This window comes from Musca domestica, unplaced genomic scaffold (genome assembly GCF_030504385.1).
Source record: "Musca domestica strain aabys unplaced genomic scaffold, Musca_domestica.polishedcontigs.V.1.1 10, whole genome shotgun sequence".
NCBI classification, from domain to species: domain Eukaryota; kingdom Metazoa; phylum Arthropoda; class Insecta; order Diptera; family Muscidae; genus Musca; species Musca domestica.
In genome coordinates this window covers 10,323,962-10,339,457 of record NW_026712115.1, presented here as the reverse complement: position 1 = coordinate 10,339,457, position 15,496 = coordinate 10,323,962, and the positions used below count along the sequence as shown (strand labels likewise).

The window sequence follows — 15,496 nt, the reverse complement described above, 5'->3', positions numbered from 1 at the left end:
GGTGATGGTGTGGGTCGCCATAACAGCTGATGGTTGATCTCCGCTCTTATAAATCGACCGTGGCATCTGAATGAATGCCGAATATTATAGCAAAAATATTCTGGAGGGTGTATTAAAGCCTTGGGCACACAAATATTTTGCCCGCAGACCTTGGACATTCCAACAGGACTCAGCACTATCGACTCAGCTCGCGCCATCCAAGAATGGTTACAAAATGAGGTTCCTCGGTTCATTTCCAGCACACAATGGCCACCAAAATATCCTGATACAAATCCGTTGGACTATTGTGTCTGGAGTATTTTGGAAAGCAATCCTGGCACGATCATCTCAAGCAAGCGCTTCGCCGGGAATGGGCCAAAAAGCAACATCTCGAAAAGAATCTAGCCCACACTCTCGGAGAGGATAACAAAGTCGCTACTGTCCTTCTCGAAACCTGGCTTAAAACTTGTGGTGGGTATCATCACAGGTCACTGCAAGGTGTGGGCAATTACCTCGAAATGGGACAGCGATGATATTGACTTGAGACGATCGAACATTTGCTCAGCCACTGTCCAGAATTCATTAACCTAAGACACAGATTGGTGGGGGAACAAGTGTCACATAATTTGTCTTCGTTCTCTAACATTGACCCTACAGTACTTGTTCAATTAGTCAGAAGACTTTCTTCCTTCCAATTTCTTATTAGAATGAATTCAATGGACCAGCAGGTCTCCGAGTGGAGAAGTTACCAAAAGGCAACCACGCGTCTCTTAACCTAACCTAACTTTGGGTTCACTGTTATTGTGTAGAGTTGGAGATGGTTGGGAAGAGATTGAGCTGGAAATCTGAAATGAGGGTTTTTGAAGTTGTGTAGGATTGAGGAACCAAAAGTTTTAGTAAGTGTAGGAAAAGAGCTATAATATACTACATTTGGATAAATGTGAAAAATTGGTATGAAAACCAAGACGTTGGAAGTAGGGTTGATTTAAGGAGTTGCTTTTGGAAATGTATATTTAGTGCACGAACTGTACCAATGGAAAAATGTATGTGTTATCGCATGGTCTGTCCAGCCTGACTATGGCTATCGCTTACTTGCCTCGTATAGAGAATATTTTAAGGCCTAGTTCTGAATTTGCACGAAAATATGAAAAAACACATTCATACAAATGTTCTAAAACAAAAATTGAACTCCTGGGACTAAGGTAGATTCTCGTTCTTCTTCTCTTTCTGTCAACAGTTTTTGTGTTGCGATAAATCAATTAAAATTTAACAAAGAAAATTATTTAAAAACTTAAAAACGCGTTAAGTACGGCCGCGCCGAAGTTTTTATACCCTCCATAATGGCGATCGGGATTGAAAAAAAATCTTAGCGACTACGTATTTTCCGTCGCTAACTTATCGACAAATTTCGTTATCTACCAAAAATACCGTTATTTGTAATTGGTGTCACGGGTCAACATATTATATGACATTGCTTCCATATATCAGACCAATATCAGACCAATAAATCTAACTTCTCTATAGAATTTCCAAGGTATTTATTTCAGACGTTTGTTAGCCTGAAGTACCATTGGTGGTGAAATGCCGGCATTTTTGTCAGAAACCTTCAACAAATCCACAAAACTTTCCGTTAGAGTTCATATAAAAATAAAATCTGCCTGGAATATCTGGTATAACCTTCACGCTGCTATAAGGGCACCCGATGGCTATCAGATAACATGAATGGTATCCAATAATTTTTTTTATAAATATTAAATAACATGTTTAGTCAATCCAAAATGTTGATCCAATAAACCTTTAATACGAATGTGATGAGTTTTATATCCTACATTACTTGGTGTAGGGTATAGTGCATAAAACCACGTTACCATTGCTACTTTAAAATATGAACCATCAACAATAGTCAAAACTATTTTCAACAATAATAAAATATTGAAACATTAACACCACACTATCGCACAAAATAACAATGGCTATGAAGTAACAAAACACTCCGACTAAATTTACACACTTAGCTTCTCGTGTTTAAATGAGTTTCTGTGGCAAAGAAGCCAATGACTTGCATTGAATTCTTCGTACAATGGATGGCAGCGGATGGACAAATGGATGCTACAATTGTTGTATCTGTGTTTACCTGTTCGCATTATGTCACTGTGTATGTTTGTATGTGGTCGTACTGACAACAGAAGTTCCAAACAAAAACACACCATTAAGTCAACACTAATTAGTTAACAAATATCAACAATATCTCCACGGTCTTCATAACATCATTTGATACGATGATCCCAATACAATTGACACATTCCGTCATGGTTATTGTTTCAAAACGAAAAAAATAAAACATTTGGTAAACATTTATTGGCTGCCGGGCGTTTTGCATTTCGTGAATCGATTATTGTTCAGGTAATGACATGAAGTACTTACTCTTTTGTTCGGTAATCTTTAAGTGTCCGATTCAATGGTATTCGGTCACTGGCCAAGACGTTGAAGCTATTCAGCCTGAAGAAACGTTGCATGCGGAAACGATCCCTCGACGGTATAATTACTGGTCGACCTTCGGCACCTTCGCCAGATATCGGATTGAAGAGATTAATGTTGTAGTCGTCTGGAAGCAAACAAAAAAAAATGGGGAAAATTAATGAAGTTTGTATTAGACATTGAGTTACAGTTTATAAAATCTCAATAATATATTAAAACTAATTGATGTACCATTTAAGATAATTCCATTCCCAAAACAGGTATATAATTATTAAAATTAAAATGACTGAATTATATTGTAAATCCGGCAAAATTCATGTGGACAATACATAATCAATTTTAGCTTATTCTGAATTATTTAAATGACGCAATGTTTTCCAGTTTCGTTTTAGTAAAGATCAGATCAAAATCATCTATAGAGGGTTAAAATTGACTCTTTCCTGGCGAAACTATAACATTGTTCTAAATTTTGAGTTGTTCCAACTATAATAGTAACCTATGAAGCCACCAAAAAGTTAGGAAAATAATCTCCAAATATTATTTTCTTATATGATTACAAATAAACAGGGACGGGCGGACACACAAAGCTGGTCGAGATATGATAATGATGATTCCAAGTATAGGGTCTATAACTGTTAGCTGTTGTTTTATACAAATACTAGCTGAACCCGGTGCGCTTCGCTACCCCATTTGGTTTTATCGGTCATACATATCGTGTTTGGTGCAGAAAATATTTGAGGAGGTATATATAAATTTGAACCGATTTTAATATAATTTGCCAAATTAATTTCCTCTCCAAATTCCGTAATTCGGAAATCACCGAAAATGTATATAGGAGGTATATCCAAATCTGAACCGATTTTAATATAATTCGGCAAATTTGTTCATTGGAATCGCACATACGAATCGTGCTTGGTGCATCAAATGTGTGAAATCGGCAGAAAATATGTATGGGGGTTATATCCAAATCTGTACCGATTTCAATATAATTTGACAAATTTATTTTCTGATCAAACCCTTCACACATCCAAATTTCATTGGAATCGAACATACAAATCGTGTTTGGTGCATCAAATAAACGAAATCGGTCGAAAATATACAGGGTGAGATAAGAAAAACTGCAACAATGTCAAACGCCATAATTTAACCTTTTTTAATTTTATTGAATGAAAGCAAAAAAGGTCGGAAATGGCATCAAATTTTAGAATAAGTTTAGATTTGTTCGAATTGGTCACCTTTGGCACGAATTATGGCCTTCAAACGGCCAATGAAACTGTCAACTGCTGCCCGAATGTTGCTCTGCGGTATTTTGGCCCATTCTCGGCAAAGCGCTTGCTTGAGGTGATCGACCATTTGACATTTTGCTTGCTTTCCTAAAATGTCCAGACACAATAGTCCAACGGATGTAATTAAACGAGGAACCAGATTTTGTAACCATTCTTGGGTGGCGCGTGCTGAGTGCGATAGTGCTGAGTCCTGTTGGAATGTCCAACTTCTGCGGCCAAAATGTTTGCGTGCCCAAGGCTTTAATACACCATCCAGAATATGCTCATTTTCAGCTGACCTCTTTGGCAAGTAAACACGATAATTGTATTTGTTTACAAACTACTGGACAACGAATGTTTTCTCATCGGAGAAAACCAAATTCGGCAGTTCACCACTTTCGGCCAAGCGAAGCAACTCTTTAGCTCTTTTGAGTGTATTTTCTTGCTGTTGCGGTTCTTGCACTTTTTGGAATTTCCATGGCTTTACCCCGAGTTAATTTTTCAATATTTGCCGAATGAAATATTGCGATATGTTCAGCTCACGATCCATTTTCGGCCACTGTGACTCGGGTTTCGATCAAGTCGCTTTTTTTGAACCATTTCTGCTCATGCTGTTGCTGTTTTCTTCCGTCCACATCCTTATCATTGGGCTACTCTATCAGTATCACGGCAACGAGCGATGGTACGAGACACAAAGGATAATGGTTTTCCAGCCAAAAATAAAGAACTCACACTATCACGCTTGAATTCCATCAAGAATAACTTTTTTTCTGGAAAATTCTAACCAAAATGCTTTTGTACGCTTGTAAACAATATAATGAGCTGTCACTGGAGTAATTTTAACATCTGTCGGACGAGTGGCTTAGAAATTACAGTAGTCTGAAGTTGTTTGCAATTTTTTCATCTCACCCTGTATATGGAAGCTATATACAAATATAATTTGGCAAACGTATGTTTGTTTTAAATTCCGTTACGCATTCCAATTTTCATTGAAATTAAAGATACATAGCGTGTTTGAGGCATCAAATACATGAAATTGGCCGAAAATATATATGGGATTTATATCCCAATCTGAACCGATTTCAATATAATTTGGCGAACATTTTATTTAAACAAATTTCATCACACGTTTCAAATTTCATTGAAATGTTGTAGTATAATACTTGGAATTTTTCAGGAAAATCATCAATAACAAGCATACAAATATAAATGAATAGCTCCGCAGTTTTCCATTCTCCTTATTTTCTTATTAAAATAAATTTGAATAAATTTGGGTATGATTTGATTTTGACGAATAATAAAGAGTAATGCCTTGTCTGTGTAAAACTCAGGGCACAATAAATTCAATTATAAAAAAATAATATTTTGAACAAATTAATTAAATAAAACTTTTGCAATTATAATACAGCAATTTAATAGAAATGATGCAAAATGCGATTGTCATTACCGAAATTTCGTTAGAAATTCATAAGATTTATTGCCAGGAAATTTACTTGCAAATCATTATTATTCTTAAAAATAATGTTGTTTTTATTGCAATTTGCGTGATAGTGAGATTTCTTAATACTTGGCTTGAAAGCCACAAGTGGCTATCGTTAGAGCATTCCAGCATTTAAATGTGGATAAATCGTTTGTTCCTTACCGTGATAATGGTAGCGTAGACCGACGTCAAGAAAGTAGACGGAATAAAACAGCAACATCAGCAGTAATGGTTCGAAAAAAGCGTCTTGATCGAAACCCGCGCCGCAGTGGCCGAAAAATGGCTATTCCATTCGGCAAATATTGAAAAATAAGCTCAGGGTAAAGCCATTGGAATTCCAAAAAGTTCAAGAACTTACACCGCAACAGAAAGATAATAGACTCAAAAGAGCTAAAGAGTTGCTTCTCTTGGCCGAAAGTAGTGAACTGCCGAATTTGGTTTTCTCCAATGAGAAAACATTCGTGTCCAGCAGTTTGTAAACAAACAAAATGATCGTGTTTACTTGCCAAAGACATCAGCTGAAAATGTGCACCTTTGATTGGCAACTAGAACTCAAGCGCCGGCCATGGTGATGGCGTGGGCCGCCATAACAGCCGATGGTCGCTCTCCGCTCGTATATATAAGAATAAATACCGAATATTATCGCGAAAATATTCCGAAGGGTGTATTAAAGCCTTGGGCATGCAATCATGTTGGTCACAGACCTTGGACACTCCAACAGGACTCAGCACCATCGCACTCAGCACGCGCCACCCAAGAATGGTTACAAAATGAGGTTCCTTGCTTCATTTCCAGCGCACAATGGCCACCAATATCTTCGGATACCAATCTGTTGGACTATTGTGTCTGGAGTATTTTTGAAAGCAAGGTTGGCACTAAAAAATACCAAAGGCCATTTGAAGGCCATAATGCGACCAATTCGAACAAATCTAAACTTATTCTAAAATTTGGTGCTGTTTCCGACATTTTTTGATTTCATTCAATAAAATTGAAAAAAAACGAAAAAAATGTAAAAATTATGGCGTTTGACTTTGTTGCAGTTTTTTTATCTCACCCTGTATCTGGGACATTAAAATTGCATAAAATCGGTCCAGCTATCAACGACTAAAAACAGCAATAAGCTCGACCGGACCCAACTTTTTATACCCTCCACAATGGTATTTTGCCACAATTGTCTAAAACATAATTCTAAAACTGCTATTTTAACGCTCCTGAGTGGCAAACCAAATACAGATATTTATTCATATATCTTTTGAATGGTGGCTTGTTTATTATTTCACAAGTTGTGATAAGAAAGAATAGCTAAAGGAATTTCATAAACCTTTTTTGAGTTAATAAAGTGTCACCCATATTTCGCAGAGCAAATGGGTGCTATGTAATCCCATAGAAATTGAAAGAAAATTAAACTAATTCACTATGAATTCGCACATTTCGCTCATTTATGGTCAATTTAGCATGGAATGGCTCTTAACTAATCAATCCACTGGTATTTTGTATGTGTCCCCCTCCTCCTCCACGGATAATAAGCGTTAATTGTTTGTTTGTCATTGTTTATAGATGCGTCATAACACATTCATCAATCCATCCACCTTGGCTATTTAAAGAATACCAATTTCTTCGGCTTTTACTTTTACTTGTGTGTGTTTTGACAGCTTAAAGTGCAAATTATAGAAATCTACTTGTCTTCATTTGTTGTTGTTTGTTTGTTGGTGTTGTTGTCACCACTATTATTTGTATTGTCTACTGGATTTGCTTTGGGTAAAGAATAAACAATGCCATATTCGGATTACGTACCAGCGGTCATATTGCCAAATATATCACCTTTGCCTATATAGTGCGCCACAACATTTTTTATGGGCCAAACAGAACGTCTTTTTGGCGGTGGCTTCGGCTGTCTGGAAAGAGAAGAGAGAAAGAAGAAAACCAAAAAAACCAGTTGAATAAACATTCCAAAACAAAAAAAGAAAGAAACTAGTGAAATATATATACATTTAATACATAGACTGAAAAAAAACAAATGTACAAAAAACAGTTGTGTCCATTATAGATGTATGTATGCATGTTTGTTAGGCAAACATGAATATATATGATTTTGCAAATTTCCTGGACAAAATATATGCGTAGCCAACAAAAAATTCTGTATATGAAAAATTCATCAGCAAAGATATTTAATAAACCTAATTACTACATAAATTCCCACTCGCATGAAGACGACGCACAGTGGTTTGTAGGATCTTGTAATGGAAAATTCATTCAACATTCACAATTCAAAAGAAGAAAGAAGTTTCAGGCAACACGAATGGTGGCTGGTGCGTCTAATTATTCTTAACACCGTAAATTCCTTAACCATGGACATGGTAAGTCCATAGGTTATCCGGAGATCAAGAAAAGAGGAGCTGCCGCCACAGTTAAGATTGTGTGATATTGCAAATGTAATCAGAAGTGCAAAAGCACCCAAGCACTTTGCCTGGATCTTTATGGTAATATTGCAGGTTTATCGACAATGACGAGAATTTGTTATTAGCCATTCGCAAAATTCTAGCAAAGGCGATCAACAGCGAAAATATTTAAGGGATGAATCAATTCAATTAAAAACCATTTCATGAAATTTGTACTTCATGATCACATAAATAACTTATAACAAATTGGATTATTTTTACAAGAAGTTTTATGTCAAGTAAAACTAATATCACGAATTTCTTTTTTTTTTTTAATTCGGCAGCTAGCATCAGTTGGGCATGCAATGCGAAACAGGAATACAGGGGTTATGCCGGGGAAGATGGTATTAGAACCTTCCGCAATGGTAAATATTTTTACATGTTTTTAAATGGATTTTTGGGTAAGTTGCTTCAAGGAGAAGATAAGCAGAGTCGCGGAATCGCATAACTTTCACTTTTGTAACACTACACAATCTTCTGACGATGTTAATTAATAACGTTTAAAAAGTGCTCGTTAATGAATCACATTTCTTAGCATGCCCAAATTGTCAATCATGCCAATTTTATCTGTGACAGGATTAATCGTTGCTTTTGGTGATAAATGAAATTCTAATCGAACTGGAACACGGCGGGACAAAGGTCGTGGCTTACGCCGATGATGTGGTCTTGCTGATTGCTGCGAAATTCTCGCAAACTGTTTCAGATGTATGCAGGGAGCTCTAGTTAAATTCTCCAGATGGTCACGCTGCAATGGACTTGGCGTGAACCCATCCAAAACTGAGCAACTGGAGCAACTCTTTTCGCTACCAATACTTGATGGTGTTATACTAAGCCTTTCTTCGGAAGTCAAATACCTCGGTACCATCCTAGACCAGAAAGAGGAAAAGGAACATCGAGAAGCGAGCGAAGAAGGGCTTAATTGCACTTTATTCCTTCAAAAACTCCATAGCAAAAAGCTGAGGTCTTCAAGCCTCACATAATCAAATGGTTATATGAGTCTGTCGTCAGACCAATTCTAACCTATGTGAGGCTTGTTTGGTGGCAGTCCTTAGGGAAAACCACGTTCAGTAAAAGCATTGATAAAGTTCACCAATCCGCACTAGACACCCTACTCAATTTAAAACCGTTACGTTTATTTGTAGGGGAACAAGCTGCTAGGTGTGCCCTGCGACTCAACGAGCAGGGACAATGGCCGAGTCAGCCCTTTGAACACTCCGTCATTCCCAAATATGTGGGAAGCATAGTAAATCAGGCTAAAGCTAGCGATTATATACCACCTAGGCACAGCTTTGAACTACTTGATATCCATATACCTAACAGAGACACCTGTACACGCGACACTCCATCTTTTAACGGTATATCTGTCTATACTGATGGGTCAAAGATGGAAAGTGGAACGGGAGCTGGGGTCTTGGAAAGTCTAAGTATCCAACGATCCTTCAAACTAACAACGACTGTAGCATTTTTCAGGCAGAAATCTTTGCTTTCAGGAAGGCCAAAGAGCTGCTAGCAAATAGAATCAATGGACGGACCAGTGACTTCTAAGTCTATAGTCAAGCAGCCCTGAAGGATCCAAATGCATTTACAATCAAATCTATGGCAGTTCTGGAATGCAGGAATGCTCTGGAAAAGGTTAAATCGTTTGTCAAACCCTGACACTGAATACTGCAGGCTTTGTCAGGACGAGAAAGAAACTGAGACGGTGGAGCACTTACTCTGCCACTGCCCAACTCTTATAGGAGTGAGGCAGAGACTACTGGGTAAGCAAATTCTGCCAGACTTGTCCTCCCTCTCCGACATCGAACCAGCAGTCATTCTTCTGTTAGCCAGAGGGACTCCAAAGCGAAATCACATGTCAGCCAAAATCACATGTCAGTCATCTTAGCAAAACAAAGAAAGAAAGAAGTTTTAGCATAATTAGGATCGGTTTTTTCAGGCACAATGCCAAACATTTGCCCGATATGGGTTACTGGTTCACATGACACATGACACTGCCTATGCAAACGTACTCAAGTAATCCCAACCTCGTTTTTGTTCTGTTTCTGAAGAAGTTCGAGTAATGTATTTTTAAAACAGACGTGCTAACATAACGTTTCTGGTTCAGGGGTGTTATTTCCAACAAAAAACACAATTCTTAATCAGAGCCATCTACGTTAGAAATTTTAAAACCAGAACATTTGAAACAAAAATCTGGCGGTACTGCTATTTTCCAAAACATGGCACCATAAAAGTGTGGGTACTTAAACAGTACGACATCATTGCTATGCATATTAATGTCAAACTATAAGGAAAACGACGACAGGATTCGAGGGTGGCTCTGGCATCCCTTTATAAGACCTCGAGCTGCTTCAAGTATTCAAAACTACTAATGTCTGACAAAAATTCTTCATTAAATAATGTTGATTCGGCAAATTATGTATCATTTTTGGCGGTTAGCATTATTAAACGAAATTTCAAATAATTAAATTTACTTTAAATTTTAATGTCATTGAAAATCACTGTGCGACCATATGGAACTGAATACACCTTACCTCAAGTTAACTGTATTGTAATGATAATGCCCGCAACAGCGAAGAAGACCAAATTGAATGCAAAACACTGCAATACAACTGTATAAGTCAGAGGTAGGTATACACTTTTCAGTGTTTCTCAATGAACGGCTCTATGGATGGTTGAACGATTGAGGAACTTGTGCACCGATGTACATACATACGCTTGATATACGTACAAACATGCCTACAAAGTGGCAAAGCAAGAAGTAAACAAGTAGTAAATTGCAATATTGAATTGAAATTGCCTATGCTGATCATTTTTGGTAAGACAGTCATGTCCAAACTTTGGCCTTATTGTTCTCGATTTCTCTTCATGCTACCTTCATTTTATCATCAAAAGTCTTTAAAGGTTTTTAACCTGTATTGCATATTTAAAGCATATCAACAAATAACAAACAAAACGAAGAAACAACTACAAACTGGTTTTCGAGCGAAAAATGTTAATAATCAAAATTTCAAAATAGACGATAGGCTATTTCGAAGAATAAAAAACAAAAAATCCATTTATTAAATAAAAGTTGATTTTGCTTCTTCTATTAAATATAACTGTGTAAATATGCAGTTCATGAATAAGTGCATAATTACATACATATTTGTCCCCGCCTTCAGAATGTCTCCAACAATGAATTCTATTTTATTTCTATGTTGATGTTATCTCTGCGGAACCAAATTTCTTGGCATGACTTGCTTTACGTTAAACTCTCCCGTTTAGAATAACAAAAGTAATTAATTTAGCATGACATGCAAACTTAATTGAAGGAGATGAAACTCTCCATGGGAAAACAATGCACATTGGGAATGCAATGCACTTGTAAATTTTAGAATTTTTATATTTTCCTACTTTTAACCTTTATTAGTATTCATTGAATTGGAAATTATTTTCCAAGGTTTGAAAATGGAAAATCGGGACTTGTTAAACAGTAATTTGTAAATGCATTCTTTAAATATTTATGAGCAAGTTATTTTTAAAGGTTTGCATTTAAAATATTTAAAAATGGCTACGATATGCATTCGATCTATATGAAATGAAACCACATTTTCGTATAAACTACTAATTAACCACGAACATTTACTAAGTTGATGATCTTGTCAATCGAAAACTTTTCAGCATGCATTTAGCCACCAATTAACATCATAAAAGCCACAAATTTATGGACGTCCCTGAAGATGGCTTTGGATGCTGCCCGAAACAAATTAATAAAAAAAGATGTAAACAATATTTTTTTTAAACAATAAATGACCTTGAACGCAAAATAATACCAAAGCCAATTAAGGTAAAAGTCGTTGAACAACAAAATGCCTTAACGAAAACTGAACAGTTAGTGTTGGGATATAAATTTAGTTTATATCAAGATACCCAATGCGATATCCTGGACAATGTGTATTGCTGATGGTGATGTTAAAAAGGAAACATTCTTTCTTGTCATTATGTTACACAAGGAAGAAAAATAACAGAAAAAATTATTATATAAAAAATGTTTATTCTCAAAAAATGAAATCTAAACGGATATAAACCAGATGTAGAAAAATTTGGTCAGAGAACAAAGTGATCGATTTGAAATTGGAATTTAGGCTAAATTAAAATAAGTAAACAGAGCATATCTGACATGTAACGGAAACTAATTCGATTTGGTAATCGAAATAGGAGGTATTTTAAAGTTTGAATAGATTTCTGTGGGATCTATAAAAAAGTTGAACCTTATTTGAATTTTTAAACAGGAAAATATTCACAATAATATCGAAGTACTAATTTTATTGTCAAGCTGTTGTCAAAAATAGTCTTCTTGCCCGACCTTGTATTTGCCTTGGTACTGACAATGATTCACATCGTCTCATGTTCAATAAATCACAACCAGGAAAACAATGTAGAATATTAAAACCGTTCAACCAAACACAATAACTTCACTGGAGTCCAATGATTTCTTAAGATTTTGAGTAAATTATGATACTTTAAATTACAATAATATTTACTAGTCATGAGAATAATTAATTTTAAATTACCATTCACCACTAATCATTGATCTTACAATGGAAGAGTGGAAAGTTCTTCTTCGTGTCAAAAACATAATTAACAAATCAAGTTCTAATGACCTTTTCGAAATTCTTACGACTATCAACACAAATTCTAACAATTTAACCATTTTTGGATCACCAATTATTAAAAAAATCATTTACATTTTTACAAAATTAAATTCATTATTTCAAAACCACAAAGATTTTAAAATATAAACAATATGTGCGTGTGCCAATCGTTTGACCATGGCTGGGTGCGAGAGATTGATCACTTTCAAAATTCATAAAGCTTTATAGGTATGAATCCATTGTTATTACTTGGAAGTATGTCTACGATTTACATTTGTATTTCCATTGTTAATGTGCATTAACGCTTGTTGTTGTTGCGTTGTTGCTGTTGTCATAGCATGGTGATGGCTTAATGCCCCTGTTGTTCACTCAAGCGTGATTGCCATATGGCATATATTTTGGTAAATAGATTGGCTGGTCAGCAAAGATATTGCTGGTGCATTACATGCATTCTTGTGTTTTCTTTTTTTTCTTCCAAACCGTTTGGACACTTACAACTGTTCCTGGTTAATCGACTGCATACTCGTCACATACAAGTTGATGCTGAAGGCAAACATGAAGAAGGCGAAAAACAACAGGAAGAGATACAATAGCCATAGCTTCTTGAGTTGCTGGAAACGTAGACCCATTATGTTACGTTTAAAAAGACTTCTTCGCGTCGATAGTGGCGTAATTTTGGACGAATTATTTGTCGACGACGACGATGATCACCACTGGCAAGCAACAAACCCGTTCCGTTAAAACGCGGCATAAAACTTTAAAACGTAGCCACGAATAAATTAACCGGTGACCGACAAAGTGTTGGGCGAGATGTGTTTACAATGACCGTTAACTGCGGAATGGGAGACTATCTTACGGTCGTGCTCACTTATACAACTGATATGGTTCGCTCGGTGTGTTTTGTTTCTTCAGTCACAACATTGATGAGAGTGTAAGTGGCTCTCAATAACCGGCAGTAGTTCTATGTTTATTCCAGAGAGGTTGCTTCACAAACTAGAAATGGTTGGGAATAAAAAATTATAATTTCTTTAGGAGTTGTTACCAAACATTAAGAGAGAAATAAACTGTTAATAGTGGAGTTATAACGGTACGAGTCGAATGTCTTTTACCCTAAAACACGAGAAAAAATTAAAATACGTGACCATAAAAATGTTATTCTACAATTAATTAATTTATTAATTGGTTATGCAAATCTGAATCTGATATAGAATTATAAGCCTCTGCAATATAATTTGAAATAGAAGACTCAATCCTTCTATGCTAAAAAAAAAAAAAACAAATTTTCGGTTTTCTTCCAAGGGGTTGTTTTGGGTTTTGTATGTTCGCCTTGTACCGGCATTGTTAGCGAAAGCCATTTTATGGCAAACGTTACGAACTATAAGTTTCAATTTGCGTTCAAACATAGTAAGGAAATGGTTTATGGAAATAATAGTGAATAAAAGCATTGAACGTCAAAAACATGGAGTCATAGATCTGGCAATATGTCGACAATGTGTGGCATACTTCTGTCAAAAGAAGTTAGCAATTTCTAAAAAATAATTTTATAGACACCATGACACAATTACAGAAGGTAGAACAAAGCTACATCTCAAATACATTTTTCTTTTTTTGTCCCTATTTTTTCAAAACATGTATAAAGAAAACAATTTGAAAATATTTCAAATTCAATTGGACAACAATCTGTACAATTTTAGGATAAAACATTTGACCAGAACTGAAAGAATGTTAAAGTTTTTACTACGATAACCAATTTTCTTTTTATTGGATCGAAAAAAATTGTCAAACTAGTAGCTTCTGGCAGGTTCTGGAACCGACCAAATATTGTACTTGTATTTTGGATCCAATTCGTTGAATAATCCCATAGCCATACATGTTTTGTTGTTTATCCCTCAAAATGAGAATTTGAACATTTTCTGTTGAAAAAATTTCACCTATGCATGGCCTATATAAAACGACCAGTAAGTCCATCTGACAGCTAATTTTGTTGTCAAAAAACATATCGAGATTTGAATTAAAAGAGAGTCAGTTCACAATAGTGCAAAAACTATGGTATAATGAGGACAAGGTAGGCTAACTTTGAAAAAAAAAAGCAAATATGTTTGGTTGTTTGGCTTGTAATGTCAGAATCACTTTCAAAACAATCAAAAATTAAAAATCCAAACAACTTGTTGCATTGTGTTTGAATAATTAAAAACTGAATGAAAGGTCAAAATTATTTTCAAAATCATGTACCATATATATCTAAGGATTTATTTCGCTACATACATTCGATACATACGTTCCAAAAAGAATTTTCAAAACACCAGAATTTGAATATTTTCAGAACAATTTTTTTTATTATAGAAAAGAAAACATACACATAAACAAATAAAGTTGACATATTAAGCCAAGAAAATAAAAAGCAATTTTAAAATTTTTGAAAGAAAATGCATTCGTCTTTCGTGCTTTTTAACACAATTAAAAATGAGGAAAAATATGAAAACAAATGAGAAAAGCCTTTTACATCTACGGAATATTTTACGGAGCTGTTTCACCTTAATATTGTACCCTGAAAATCGCCAGAAATATGTATGCAACAAGGTATGTTTGCTTGATTATTTGAATAAATAAACAAAATGCGGAAACAGGGTGAAAGGACTTATTTCTTTTCAGATTTATGTTATATATATCATTAATTACAAAAACATCAAATTTTCTCCACACAATACTTTTATTAAGCATTTTTGTTATAACCGAACTTGGTAACTTTGGAGATTGCCATCCTAATAAAATTGATTTATCGGCCTTATCCATCCGTGCTATCACTCAAGACAGGTTTTTAATTTCAAGAAGAAGACAATTTGGTAACATCTCTTTGAAGTAAATAAGAAGAAGAAGAACAATTTGTTAGGCAAATAGGCCCCCTCTGTTCGAGTGATTTGTTGTCCCATATGTGCAAGGCGGTGAGCTTTCCTTACTTTAATTCTTCTAACTTATTCATAACACCCACACAACTAACACACCTTCGATGAGCAATAAAATCAAATTTGTAATTCTTCCACCATAACACTCATTTTATATTATTTAATTTTCTGCCACAAGGGCATATAAACAAAACACACCGAACACGCACTTAAGTTAGCCAGGTTTTTATTTATAATTCTTTTTGTTTTGCAAAACAAACAAAATATTCACAACTAGGGATAACTAATGCGACTTGAGTTTCAGACAACAAACGTCATT

The 15,496-nt window shown here is 35.3% G+C and overlaps 1 protein-coding gene across 5 annotated transcripts in view; it reads right to left on the bottom strand.

Moving 5' to 3' along the window:
* The window catches only part of LOC131804026 (polypeptide N-acetylgalactosaminyltransferase 3-like), a 33,866-nt gene extending 18,370 nt beyond the window's left edge, over positions 1–15,496 (bottom strand). The window contains exons 1-4 of one of the 5 annotated variants that reach the window (XM_059126239.1): positions 15,387–15,496; positions 12,770–13,267; positions 6,997–7,097; positions 2,404–2,584 (exon numbers count right to left, since the gene is read on the bottom strand). In XM_059126239.1, the coding sequence (XP_058982222.1) occupies positions 2,404–2,584; positions 6,997–7,097; positions 12,770–12,903 (416 nt within the window). In that variant the 5' untranslated portion in view covers positions 12,904–13,267; positions 15,387–15,496. Of the gene's footprint in view, positions 1–2,403; positions 2,585–6,996; positions 7,098–12,769; positions 13,268–15,231 lie in introns of those variants that run through there. The other 4 variants (XM_059126233.1, XM_059126231.1, XM_059126242.1 and 1 more) reach the window with 4 other exon arrangements.